The following is a 14,673-nucleotide window of genomic DNA, read 5'->3' on the forward strand; positions in this document are numbered from 1 at the left end:
CAATCCAGTTCTCCTTAGCTGTAAGGATAGTGAGTTGGTACCATAACTATGTGTATGTTAGAACATCTTCAAGGCTACACCAGAAATGTGGAAGACTTCTTTGGGGGAGAGGTGGCAAACTATGCCATTATCAGTCTCCAAAGCGTCATCCCAACCGTGCACTATAAAGCTGGGATGCAGAAGTGAGAATTCTGTTGGAATGATATTTGCAGAAAAGGAGAATTTCAGGTAAATTATATAAGCTTACCACACGACTGTGTACAATACCATACATGACAGTATAGGACTTTCCATCCTGTGTTTACTGAAACCTCATATGAAAGCTGCAGATAAGGGCTTTTTGGTTTTTAAGAGCAGATGCACGTTGTGAGTAATTCAGTTCTGTTTTGGTCAGCAGTTTCAGAGTTTTCTAGCCCATTAGTAATTCACAGTTCTCAGGTCTCCAATAATCTCTGGCAACATTGGTCTGGTGGACTGGAAATACACCCAAATGCACCAAGAGTTTGTCATGTGATGTCTGGGTGACAGCTGTGTTTGCTTTCCAGAACTGTCACAGCACAATTAGAATGTTTTATATGTATGATAGTCTTCCCCACTGACACACACACTCCTCTCTCTCTCTCTCTCCCCCCTCCCCCCTTTCTCAAAACAGAGTATTTTTCTCACCAACCTGCCAACAGATGCACCTGTTTCATTGCTCCCCTTCCACTAGGTGGTGGTGGTCATGCTAGATTGTTAGCTCTCTTCCCTATCCCTTGTCAGATCTTTTAATTATTACACTGCTGCCTAAACATAGCTAAACATATTTGGAGCAATTCTAGCAAGAGTCATATTTAAGTTTTTCATTCATCTTGGGCAAGGGTTTCAAAGATTTATTATTAATTATTATTATTATTCTCATGCACAAAACCATCAAACTTGTTTTCTGCTGCTGTCTAACCCATGGATACAGGATCATACAACTATGTTAGAATAGTTGAGGTTTGACTCTCAAATCTCTCCCTCTATTAACTTCAGTCTAATGTCTCCAGTGCTGTCTTGTGTATCTCATCCTGATTATCATGATTAGGGTGACAATATTTTCCCAAAGGGAAAATGGGACACCCCACGAGGCTGACCCAAGGCCCTGCCTCTAATCCCCCCCGGCAAGGGCTGGCCCAAGCTCCCCCCGTGGCCTGCCCGCACGGCACCAGCCTAAGACATGCCGCTCTCCCCCTCATGCGGGGCGAACCAATCCCCCCTGCTGCCTGCCCATGTGAGGCCAACCAGAGCCCTCTCCTTTCTCCCCCGTGTGCCCAGGGCCTGTTCCAGACGTCCTGCCGCCTGCCTATGTGGGGCTGGCCCAGCCCGAGCCACTGTCCTGAGCCCTCCCTCCCGCGCAGGGCTGGCATTGCCACTTGCCCCCCCCCCCGCCACATTCCAAACTGGACAAATGCCCAGTTTTGCCAAAAAAGTCGTGATGGCTGGGACAAGGCTTAAAAAAGGGACTGTCCTGGCCAAAATGGGACGTGTGGTCACACTAATCATAATGCCAGACATGGCAAAACTGCACACTCTCTTTCCTCTCAAATCCTCATCTCAGTGTCATCATTGACAATTCCATCATCTCTTTTACCAAGCTTGCACCTTCGGTGTGTAATTGGACTCTTCCTCTCTCCTTCTCCAAAAGTCAATCTATTGCCAAATCCTTCCATCTCCAAAATCTATCCTTTACCGCTCCATTCTTACCACAAAGTCCTGTCCATGCCTTAGTCCCTTCTTGCCTGGACTACACAAATCTCCTCCTCACTGGCATTCTTTATTCTCCCCTCACTCTCCTTTAGTCCCATGAAGACTTTGCTCTTAAGATTGATCTACCTCTCCTACACTCTACTGATGTTTCTCACTTAGCTTCCTCTCACCTGCTGCATCAGATCCAAGCATCTTGTTTTTCCCTTTAAGCTCTGCACAACCGCACCCCTTCTCTGCTCTCCTTTCTTCTTACTCCTTGCTCTACCTATGTCTGTCCCAAGCTTGCCTGCCTACTCAGACCTTTTATATCTTTCTCCCACTTTTGTCTTCTCACTGTCATTGCCAGGGTCATTACACTTGAAACCCTCTCGGTATCCAAACACCCACTCACTCCACCCAAGAAGCCTCTCAATGTTAACTCCATCAGAGAAAGAAGTGTATTTAATAAAAAAATCTGCACCACTTTGATCAGTGATATTATGCATCTGATCTAAGTGTATAAAGGTTAGGCTAAGCTCACTGGGGCAGAGGTCTTGCCTTTTATATTTTGCACATTGCTGAGCATCACATAACAAGAGTGTTTAACTATGTAGCTCAGGGGTAGGCAACCTATGGCACGATTTTCAGTGGCACTCACACTGCCCGGTTCCTGGCCACCAGTCCGGGGGGCTCTGCATTTTAATTTAATTTTAAATGAAGCTTCTTAAACATTTTAAAAACCTTATTTACTTTACATACAACAACAGTTTAGTTATATATTATAGACTTATAGAAAGAGACCTTCTAAAAACGTTAAAATGTATTACTGGCACACAAAACCTTAAATTAGAGTGAATAAATGAAGACTCGGCACACCACTTCTGAAAGGTTGCCGACCCCTGATGTAGCTATTAGCTCCATTGGAAGCAACACACCTAAATCTTGGCATGCTTACCTGGTGTAACTCAAGTACAACAGAGAAACAATATGAAAAAGACCCTTGGACTTGAAATTATTGGGTTAAGCAAGCACTCAACAGACACTAGAGCCAGAGGGTGTAGCTCAGGATACAAACCATAACCCTTGTAGTGCAAATTAAGCTCAAAATAACTTTTTTCTGTTAGAAAATAGTGTTGGAATTTGGCAGATCAGAGGGGTGACCTATGAGACACATTTAATCAATTTTAACAGTTTAGCCATAAAAGTTTGGGAGAAATGTGTCTGCTTGCCAAAGATATCAGCATCCAAAAAAGGATTATCTCTAACATTGGTTAACCACGACCTTTTAAACTCAAGATCAGGTGATCGGTTGAGACAGTTCAACCATACAGATTCCTCAGTTTTCTAACAAATTTCTGCCAAGGTCATAGCAGAATTATGTAATTAAAATTAGTTTTCTTGTATTCATGTTAATGGGTACTACCATGATCACAGATGGAGTCTGGAAAAAAAAGATAATATACCTTCTTGAAAAGGGGAAGCGTGAATTTAAAGGCTACTGTACTTCAAAGGGGAAAATGGGCTTGTGGTGTTTTATGCTTTTTATGATGCAAAAAATAATATGAGCTTTTTAAAGTGTTTTTTCCATTAGAAATTCAGGTCTTGTGTAATTTAGACTCTATTGGGACAAGAAACCTAGTGAATAGCTATTATAATCTGAGTGAAAGCTGAGCAATTGAGAAGGCAAGGGAATCTTATCCCTAATCTACATAGACCAGATCTACATTAGAATTTTTTGCTTGTATAACAATGTCCATTGGTGATGTGAATTTTGATGACATGTTTATACTGGCAAAAGGCCTAGTGTAGACAGTTATACTTCAAAAATGTGCTTTTTCTCATATAACTTATTTCGTTCGGGGAGCTGATATAAGCGATGCTGGCAAAAGCACATTTTTGCTGCTAGAAGTTGTCTACATTAGGACATTTGCCAGTATAGCTATATATATTTTTTGTAAAACTTTAAAGTTGAAAGTTTTCTGGTATTTTTTGTTTTAATTTCTTAACACTTATTTAATTGAAGTACTAATATTTTGGGAAAGAACTTCTTTGTTAAAGATTCAAAGCTGCAACCCTTACATTGACTCAGCTGACAAAGTTATAAGGTCTACAAACAGTTTTTGTACTAATTTAGCTATTTCAGTCTGGGATGTGATTTTATACTTGTTTTTAAACCGAAAAAGGGAAGGGTGAATTTAAAGGCTACTGTACTTCAAAAGGGAAAATGGGCTTGTGGTGGTTTATGCTTTTTATGATGCAAAAAAATATATATACTATGCTAAGGAAAATGGCATTTCCCTAAAATGTTCCTTAAAATAAAGTGTTGTCCCTCAATTTGCATGTGGTTTTCCCTTATTTCCACCCAACAACGATGGTCACCTCAGGGGTGGGCTGTAGCCTAGATCTTACCCAGGTTGCGTTCTCAGTGGGTCACAACCATCTCGTGCCAAACTGTGCCGATCCCTTATATTTCACACTGAACACCCCAGCACTACGACTCCCAGCATGCATTGCACCGAGGGCCGTTGGCTTTGCTGCCGGAGGCAGAGCACAGCATTCTGGGAAGTGTAGTGTCCATTTGGACGGCCTCGGGCTGCGCCTCTGCACTGACAGGATTGGCCGATGGCGCCGTCACTCACCCGTCTCCCCGCCCAGCTTGAGGCCGGCTGGCTCTATACAGTCCCCCAAGCCGTCAGCCGCAAATCACAGCAGCCGAGGTGCGTGTGAGGAGACAGGGGCAATTCCCGCCTAGTACCTGGTCTGGGTAAGATCCGGCCCCCTCCGGCCCGGAGGGAGGCAGCGCTGCCTGGGCGGGCGAAGGGAAAGCAGCCTGCGCCCTGGGCACGCGGGGCGGGGAGCGGGGGCAGAGCCGGGGGGGCTGGGCGGAGGGGAGCCCTTCTGGGGATCGGGGGGGAAGAAATGGCTGTAGGGATGGGGGCGGGGGATGAGGGACCTCGCCCTGCTGGGGGTCTGGGCACCAGCGGGCAGGGGCGCGCCGGGGATCCACCCTGTGCTGGGGTCCGGGGCACTGAACTGGGAAAGGGACAGAGCAAGGCTCTGGCCTGTCTGGTCATAGCAGCCCGCGGGGGGTAGTGGGTACAGGTGCGTTGTTGGCGGGAGGATGGGCTTTCCTCAGCTCTCTGTGGACCTGGACCACACAAATAGTAGGTAGGGGATGGGGGGGGGGGGGTAATGTCTCATTCCCACTAATACTGTACCAAGACCCCTTAAAATCAACAGGCTACAACTAGTAGTCGTTGACACACCAGCCCAGGAGTTTTATTCAAGTATATGAGGGGCAAAGAGTAATTCTGCTTGTTAATTCATGGGTGTCCATTTCAGTATCCAGCCTTTTTTAGTGGTAGTGGTGTAAAACAAACCCATGACACAAGAAGGCATAAGTTGTTTTAAGTAGAGAAACATTTGATCAGCTACAAAATCCAGGTGCAGTAGTTCATACTGAGATAAGGAAATGGTAAGCAGGAACTGAAAGAAAACTGCACCTGTGACTTTCTTAAGGAAACTTTTGCATGAGAGAGAGTTGTGGGGAAGTCACTTAGGAGCCTGTTCTAAGTGATCAGTATCATTAGTAATAATAAATTCATACATTTTATGAGCACCACTGACTGACTTAAAAACTAGATCCACTTGACGTCTATTTGTTTCCAATAGCACCCATAATGTGCTAGGCATTGAATAAACAAAGGAAGCCATAGTGCCTACGCAATCTAAAAGTAGATGCAAGTGTAGAGGAAAAATATACAAATAAAGTGGTCAAACTGAGGAATAGCTTCAGCTTGAGCATTTGTTTGTTGTTAAACATAAGGACCATCACCCATTGCACCTCAGTCTAGCCGTTATTACTCAGTTTCTCTTCTCACACTTAAAGTTGTTCATCAGCACATATGAATGTGGAGAGAGGTACTGGCTTTGAAGAGCAGCTCAGGAAAAGCATTCCATGCATAAAGGGAAGAGCGTAGAAGACAGTGTGAACATTTGTGGGAGAAGCTGTCTCTTACTGTCCGGCATGCACAGATTTGATCCTCCAGGACTGTGGTTCTTAACCAGGGGTACACATACCCCTGGGAATAGGCAGAGATCTTCCAGGGGCTATATCAACTCATCTAGATATTTGCCTAGTTTTATAACACGCTACATAAATGCATTAAGGAAGTCAGTACAAAGTAAAGTTTCATATAGACAATGACTTGTTTATACTTCTCTATATACTATACACTGAAATGTAAGTACAATATTTATATTCCAATTGATTTTATAATTATATGGCAAAAAATGAAAAAGTAAGCAATTTTTCAGTAATAGTGTGGATGAGACACTTTTTTGTATTTTTGTCTGATTTTGTAAGCAAGTAGTTTTTTTAAGTGAGGTGAAACTTGGGGGTACGCAAGACAAATCAGTCTCCTGAAAGGGGTACAGTAGTCTGGAAAGGTTGAGAGCCACTGCTCTAGGATAAGGTTTTCATTGGAACACTAGTCAAAAGAATTAAAAATTTCCTGTATAGATAATGGACTTTCCCCACACACTGCAGATAAAGTTGGAAATGCCCTACTGCACATAAATGCATTTATTTACAGTTGAGGTGGGCAGTATTAGCTTTATATGAAAATCTGTTAAACATTTATATTATAGTGCCCCAAACTCTAATCAGGGTTGGACTGAACACTGTAGAAGTACACAGTATGATACTGTTCCTCCCCTGAAAAGTCTAAAATATAAAATGGCAAGATAAATAGTAATAAACAATCAGAAAAATGTTAAAAGTACAAAGTTTTCTAGTTACTTATTTCCCCAAACCACCCTCCTCACTGTTCAGGTGTCATAACCAACTTGTTCTACCATGGCTGACCAAAGTGCCTATCTTTTACCCTGTTCACGCTCAAAGAAATAGTGGTCTTGTTTACAGGATGATGCATAACACATTATATAAATAATTTCTGCATTGATATTTGTACCTTCAGCTTGGAGTGCGATTTCATGATAAAAAAAAAACCTAACAGAATGTCCCTACATGTTAAGTATGTGAGTAGGTGGATTTAACAGCTGAACCGATTTCACTGAGACCTCGAAGTGTCATGTTACAACCTGGACTTCATAGGATCTTAAGAATAGGGCTAGTGGTTTGTCTCAGTCACAGGGAGGAGCTGCGGTCTCATTTTTGCTGGGAAATGGGGGCATATCACTGTTCCTGCTGCTGTAGGAACGGATGAGCTAGCACTGGGATAGCAGTTTGAAGCAATTTTAAACTTAAGGTTAATTGTTAAATTGCTTTACACAATTTTTATTGTAAAATAAAGGCTGTCTTGATTAAAATGTGGACTGGAATACTTTCTATTTACTGTAAATATGGCCTTTGCACATTTTCAATGACTGTACCATTTTTTGCATCAATGATCGCAACAAACCACTAATTCCAGTAATAATAAATGTATACATCAATCACTAGCGGATTTAGTAAAGCTTCATGCAGTAACTATTGATTTCTAACCCCTTCCTCTACTGCTTGCAAAATTTTATATTTTTAAAAGGGAATTAAAGTGGGAAAATCCCCACTGAATTATAGAAATTAGGAGATTTGCTACATGCTGATTTCAGTGTGAGCTATGGGTACTTGGCACTTCTGATCCAGCCACTTACCGTAGAACCTCGGCTACGAACACTAGAGTTACGAATTGACCGGTCAACCACACACCTCATTTCGAACTGGATGTATGCAACCAGACAGCAGCAGAGACAAACAAAAGCAAATACAGTACAGCACTGTGTTAAATGTAAACTACTAAAAAAAGGGAAAGTTTAAAAAAAATTGAGGTAAGGAAACTGTTTCTGTGCTTGTTTTATTTAAATTAAGATGGTCAAAAGCAGCATTGTTCTTCTGCATAGTAAAGTTTCAAAGCTGTAGTAAGTCAATGTTCAGTTGTAAACTTTTGAAAGACCCATAATGTTTTGTTCAGAGTTATGAACATTTCAGATTTACAAACAACCTCCATTCCTGAGATGTTTGTAACTGAGGTTCTACTGTATTTGGGTGCTTAACTTTAGATACCCAAATTTTGACATGTTGGCATTAGTCGCAGAATGAGTTTTATATGACTCGTGTGTTGGGCCTTCCCCCAGTTTTCCTGGGAAACTCAGCACCTAGATACTACAGTGATTAGCACTATGAAAATACCTTCCATTGGAATGGAATTGTGACTTGATTTTTAAACAAGGTGGCCAGTGGATAATGAGAAAAGCAGCTGAAGTGAAGCAAATTACAGTAAAATATTTCCTAGATGATTGGAATTTTGAACTGACAGCTCAATTAGCGTAGAATTTAATCAAAGAAATTAAAAGCTGTTTAGAAAAACTAGATTCCTCCAGATCCAGTGTTTACTCACTAAATTCATTTAAAGAAAGTCAATTACTTATTTCATTTATAGTAGCTCTGCTATAGAGGCTATAGTTTGCCATATTTCAGTTAATGCATTAATAGAGAACTAGTTAAGTACAGTAGAACCTCAGAGTTACAAACCTCAGGAATGGAGGTTCATACTCTGAAATGTTTGTAACTCAGAACAAAACATTATGGCTGTTCAAAAGTTTACAACTGAACATTGACTTAATACAGCATTGAAACTTTACTATGCAGAAGAACAGTGCTGCTTTTAATCATGCTAATTTAAATGAAACAAGCACTGAAACAGTTTCCTTACCTTGTCACTTTTTAAAAAACTTTCCCTTTTTTAGTAGTTTGTTTAACACAGTCCTGTATTGTACAGTATCTGCTTTTTTGTGCGTCTCTGCTGCTTGATTGCGTACTTCCAGTTCCAAATGAGGTGTGTGTGGTTGACCAGTTAGTTTGTAACTCTGGTTTTCGTAACTCTGGTGTTCTACTGTAGCTGTAAACAACTGCAATGTTTATCATTCTAAATATAGTGAAGACATCTTATAATCAGGTATTAAAATTGCTGTATCTAAGGTGACAATTTAAATCTAATTACCTAATCACCATCATCTGGGTCACCCAGCACATCATCTGATCTTTGTGTGAATTTTAAACTTTTCAGGATAGAGACCATTTCTTTATGTCTTCTATAACAAGACATACTGCACATAACATGTATTCCCAAGGTTCTACTTTATTACTAGACTGAAAATTGCAGTTCTGTGTCTTTTTTTTATTTAAAACAAATGAGGAACTTATTACAATTGTAATATGTTTATTGTGCACCTGTGAATCTTTGGTAATCAAACTAATTGAACAGGTTTCCTGTTGCAATTTGTGACCTGAAGGTATAGCATGTGACAAGGAATATTTTTTTTCCTCACATTACTGGTCTGGTGTCCTCTTTCAACACAGCACAGAACACTGTCTTTTTAATCTACCTAACACCTTTCCAACAGTCTAGGTTTGTCCTTCAGACAAACATTTTTTAAAAGTTAGAATCAAGCAGTGACTTCGGTATAGCAGCTTTCTTTGTTACCCATTTGCTGTTTGAGTTTGTTCTAAAAGGTATTCGGAAAACCCTGCAGATTTTTAGCATTTGTAAATTATTTTTTTGCAACTTGCTAGTATTGCTCTGTCTAGTTTAATTACTTTTTTCTGTTCTAAATTTAAAACAAAGTGACTAAATCATGAAACAGAACAAGAAAGACAAATAGGACTGATGAAAAGTAAACACTGCAAATGTTGTATAGAAATTAATCTCTATTTAAAAGTTAAGGTCTATTAGACATTGAGCTGATCTCCATTCTGCTTTGAGATCTTGAATATGCCAATGACACTGCCTTGTTGACTCAGTTTGGTGAATCACTACAGCTGATGGCCAATCTGGTTGAGCAAGAAGCAGCACACATTGGTCTGTTTATTAATCCAGATAAAATTAAGTTCCTGGCCATTACCATCAAGCAGACTGCAGCTCCAGATTACAACCAGCTCAGTATTAACCTGTCAGAGAGACGTTGAGCAGGTGGCAGCTTTTAAACATTTGGGCAGAGTTATAGATAGTGCTGCAGGGTGCTTGAAAGATGTAGACACATGTATAGCAGCAGCTGCTGCCATGTTTTGGGCCCTTCAACAGGCTCTGTGGTATGGTTGTGGCATCAAGCTTGCTGCAAAGCTGCAGATCTATAGAACCACTGTTATATAGACTATCGTGTGGAAGTGGAAGGTGGGCACTGAAGAAAGCCAAAAACCACTCCTTTGAAGTTTTTGATTCTCGTAATCTTTGTCAGCTGCTTCATATCAAATAGCAGGACAAGATCAGAAATGAGGTTATTTGAAGCAAAGCCCAGCAACTGCCACCATCAGCACTGGTTTGGTTTTGATGGTTTTCTTGGTATGGACACATTAGCATGAAGACCAACAAAATTCTGAAACATGTGTAGCAAGAAATACAACTATATGGCTGGTGATCATGTAGTCAGGAAAAGCTTTGGTGGTGTGACAAGATTGCCAGTGGTGGACAAATATTGAATAGATCATTTTAAGTACCTTGCCAGAGATTGGTTTGGGTGGTGCTCAATTTGCCAGGAGGCCATAACACTTTGGATTTGCCATATTGTTGATAGGAATAGGCATTATTTGGTTTCCTCAATATAATTTACAGTGAAAAATTAATTTACATGTCCTAAATCCCCAGTCTTTGGTATTTTTTCCCCTGTACATGCCTGCCCAAGGCAGGTTCTAGAATAGCAGGCCTGGGGCCATGTTGCCCTCTAGTTATCCATGTAACAGTTATAGCACAGGATGATTATCAGCTCTATCTGAAAGGGGACCAGCATTAGAATGGGAGTAGTTTAGTCTTCATTCCCATTCAACTCCTTGGCTTGTCTACTGAGACTAACTCATGCCAATTATAGTGATGGTTTTTGATATCTGTCTGTTAGAAACTGGACAAGAGATCCACCACCTCATTTCACATAGGCCGCTGAGCAAGGATCAGATGATATCTCAGTCACGATTGACATGACCTGGATTTGAACCAATGACCTACATCTATAGGAGAACTAAGTATTCTGTGAAAGGCTTAGTTTCTAATTTTTAATCCTCTCATCTATTTCCTCTCAGCAGTTTTCATAAACAAGAATCACTTACCTTGACTTATTAACATCATCTGGATGTTCTGCCTCAGTGAATAAATTAGGAAAAGTTTCCTTCAAAAAACAAATGCTGAGGTCTTAAGGATCTGTTAGCATGACATTTAACTGGTAGCATAGAATTAAACCCAAGTCGGTTAAATTTTAGGACTACCAGAGAGAGGAAGAGAGCCTGAGTATAGCTATAGTCCAAAAACCTCTGATCATGAAACCAGATTTGGCAGGGGATTGTAAGGCACCATGTAAATTTATGGTATTTCACAGATGAGTAAATATCTCTGCCTGGACCTCAGATCTGTTGTTCACAGCACAATTATGTACTTTGTGTGCATGCTGTAAACATGGCATCTCTCCAAGACAATGGCTGTTCTGTTAAGATTAGCTCTTAAATTATGATATGTCTGAAACTTCTGAAGGGAGTGGCAAAATGGACAATTTACAGTTTTTGTTGGTAGGCTAGTTTGTGTTCCTGTAGAATGCAATAGGTGTTAAAACTATAACCATCTAGTTATACAAACTTTGCTTGTTAGTTCCTTATATGCTGAAGGAAGCAAAATGTTTTTTTAGCTCATTAACAAAAGTTACTGCAATTGAATGAAGTAGCTAATAATTCAGTCTAATAAATCCTAAATAAATTTTAAGCATGCACTTCCACACGTTTGCCTGAAGTGGTTTAAGTCATGGAGAGACGAATCACAAGTGTTCTAGGATCTAACAAGCTTTAGGAAGAAGGCAAAATAGTAACACTTCTTTGGCTTTGATTCCCTCTTACCCCTATCTCTGTATTGGAATTTGTCAATACAAAGGTTACAAGCACTTCTGGTTAATAAGAAATGATCCGATGTGATCCCCTGCACTTTGTGTATGTCTGTCAGCCCATTAAAAGTTTTCCCTTCTCTTTTCAAAGGTATATTCTCTTTTGCTAAACTATTGACAGAATTATTGGTGGCCTGTAGAGCCAGTCTTGAAAAGGACTTGTGCTATGTGCCATTCACAAATGCTTCACCACCGCACACTGCAATTTCAGAAGTGATGTTGGCTACTTTGCTTTTTTGGGGTACTTTGGGTAGTCAGTGGGGCAGATGGTTTTGGTACAGAGAGGAACTGAAGCTGGTTTTGCCTAGTCAGTGATCTGGTAAAGGCATAATGGTGACATGCCCACTATCCAGTGTTAGTACAGACTACGGCTTGTGAGCTGGTGGTTTTGCTCCTCAGAAAGCAGTGCTGAAGCATACTGCCCCACCCTCACAACAACTTTATATATATCACAGTAATGTTTAGCTACCAAAAGTTGGTTTTGGTAACTGGATTATTGTAAAATGCTGTTTATTTAGGGTGGCTGGAGGGAAGCATCTCATCTTTTTTTATGTTACACCAAAGGTGAATGATTATTATGAAAGAAAATAATTTGATTATCTAAATAACATTAGATGCAGCAGACTTGCGCTTCTGTGGCAAAAAATTATAGAATTATTTTGGTTTAACATGACCTACGCTGTTTATAGCATACTGATTTGGTAGCACCTTACACCCACTTTGCACCAACATAAAGGATTACATGGTGCAGAGCAACTGAATTTCTCTTTCTCCCCCAAAACAGTAACACTACTTCCTTCTGCCTCTTCTAGCTGAGTCTTTTGGAAAGGGCTGTGAAGGGTGAATTGACACTTTGTGCCTGCATTGCTGCATAGCAGCTGTGATGCTGCTCCTTTCCCAGTTGTAAATTGAAGTTCTCCAAGCTCTTCTCCCCAAACAGGAAGTGGAATTGAAGTCTGCCTTTTTGGCTGGCACCACCACCAGGGATTGAAGTGGGGATTTCCAGAACCGACAGTATTTGACCTAAAGAGCCCATGCTCCTAGCTGGGGCTCATATGCTCCGTGGGGGGGCGGGGGGGAAGAGGACCTGGAACATACTCAGTGAATTACATAAGCAGGGACTGAAGAAACAACACATTTTTCATTCTATTTTATGAAAAGTCTGATGGGTTTTATTTCAGAAGATCTTTATCTGTAAAATTTGGTTGATAGTAAATACTCATTTCACATGTATGGTTCCTAACCAATTTACTAGCTATTGTAGAACAAAATATCCAAGTCTTTTGGCTTCATTTATTTTGGTCCATTTCAGATTAATTTGTATTCCTTCAAAGGCTTTTATTCTAGGTAATTGTATTTTCACTTCAATGTCTAACTAATAGGAACTGAGTCTCACCTGTATTGCGATGTGCTATATTTTTAAAATGCAGAAATTGCTGCTTTGGCTTTATTCTGCTGTCTTCTGACCTAGTCTTTCAAATTTATTCCTTAGTTTCTGGAGTTGTGGAGTAAAGAAAGAAAATGATTTTGAAAGCAATTGTATTGCTAGGCTGTATCTTGGGAATCAGCACATTTCCTCTCGAAGATCCTGAAGATGGAGGCAAGCACTGGATTGTCATTGTAGCAGGGTCAAATGGCTGGTACAATTACAGACACCAGGTAAGAATGACCTGTCCAGTTCATTATGACATTTTTAGGAGTGTTTCATGGAATATTATACAAATACCAGTCACTGTGCAATGTAGTTTCTTCAAATACTTGTCTCAAACTTAGTTAAATGCTTAAATGTCAGAAGTATTTACTGTGGTATGTAACTTATCACTTAAATTAGCTTCTGTACCAGATGACTGGAGGATAGGTAGTGTGACACCAATTTTTAAAATAGGCTCCAGAGGCAATCCTGGCAATTACAGGCCAGTAAGACTAACTTCAGTACCAGGCAAGTTAGTTGAAACTATAGTAAAGAACAGAATTATCAAACACAGATGAATATGATATGTTGGGGAAGAGTCAACATGGTTAAGACAGGAAACAAAGAGTAAGAATAAAAAGACAATTTTCAGAATGGAGAGAGGTAAATAGTGTCGGTCTCCAGGGATTTGTACTGGGACCAGTACTGTTCAACATTCATACATGATCTGGGAAAAGGAGTAAACAGTCAGGTGGCAAAATTTGAAGACTATACAAAATTACTTACGATAGTGAAGTTCAAAGCAGATTATGAAGAGTTACAAAGGGATGTCACCAAACTAGGTGACTGGGCAATAAAATGGCAGATAAAATTCACTGATAAATGCAAAGTAGCAGATTGGAAAACATCATCCAACTATACATACAAAATGATGGGATCTAAATTAGCTGTTATCACTCAACAGAGATGTTGGTGTCATTGCGGATAGTTCTCTGAAAACATCTGGTCAGTGTGAAGTGGCAGTCAAAAAGCTAACAGAATGTTGGGAACCATTAGGAAAGGGATAGATAATAAGACAGAAAATATCATAATGTCGCTATATAAATACATGGTGCACCCAAACTTTGAATACTGCGCACAGTTCTGGTTTTCCCATTTCAAAAAGATATATTGGAATTGGAAAAGGTACAGAGATGGTCAAAAGTGATTAAGGGTATGGAATATCTTCCATATGAGGAGACAGTAAAAAAAGACTATTCGGCTTGGAAAAGAGACAACTAAGGGGGAGGGAATATGCTAGAGGTCTATAAAATCATGAATGGTGTAGAGAAACTGAATAAAGAAAGTGTTATTTAGTCCTTCACATAACACAAGAACTAGGGGTCATCCAATGAAATAACTAGGCAGCAGGTTTAAAACAAACAAAAGGCAGTACTTCACACAACGCACAATCAACCTGTGGAATTTGTTATTGGGGGATGTTGTGAAGGCCAAAAGAATAACTGGGTTAAAAAAAGCTATATAAGTTCATGGAGGATAGGTCCATCAATGGCTATTAGCCAAGATTGGCCAGGGATGCAACCCCAGGCTCTGGGTGTCCCTAGCCTCTGAATGCCAGAAGCTGCATGCTGGGATGA

General features: G+C 40.3%; 1 protein-coding gene across 2 annotated transcripts in view; it reads left to right on the top strand.

Moving 5' to 3' along the window:
• The first annotated feature begins 4,348 nt into the window (after positions 1-4,348).
• The window catches only part of LGMN (legumain), a 39,417-nt gene continuing 29,092 nt past the window's right edge, over positions 4,349-14,673 (top strand). The window contains exons 1-2 of one of the 2 annotated variants that reach the window (XM_065402728.1): positions 4,349-4,427; positions 13,118-13,284. In XM_065402728.1, coding sequence (XP_065258800.1) covers positions 13,147-13,284 — 138 coding nt within the window. In that variant the 5' untranslated portion in view covers positions 4,349-4,427; positions 13,118-13,146. Of the gene's footprint in view, positions 4,475-13,117; positions 13,285-14,673 lie in introns of both variants that reach the window. The other variant, XM_065402727.1, reaches the window with a different exon arrangement.

This window comes from Emys orbicularis, chromosome 4, assembly GCF_028017835.1.
Source record: "Emys orbicularis isolate rEmyOrb1 chromosome 4, rEmyOrb1.hap1, whole genome shotgun sequence".
In the NCBI taxonomy this organism is placed as follows: domain Eukaryota; kingdom Metazoa; phylum Chordata; order Testudines; family Emydidae; genus Emys; species Emys orbicularis.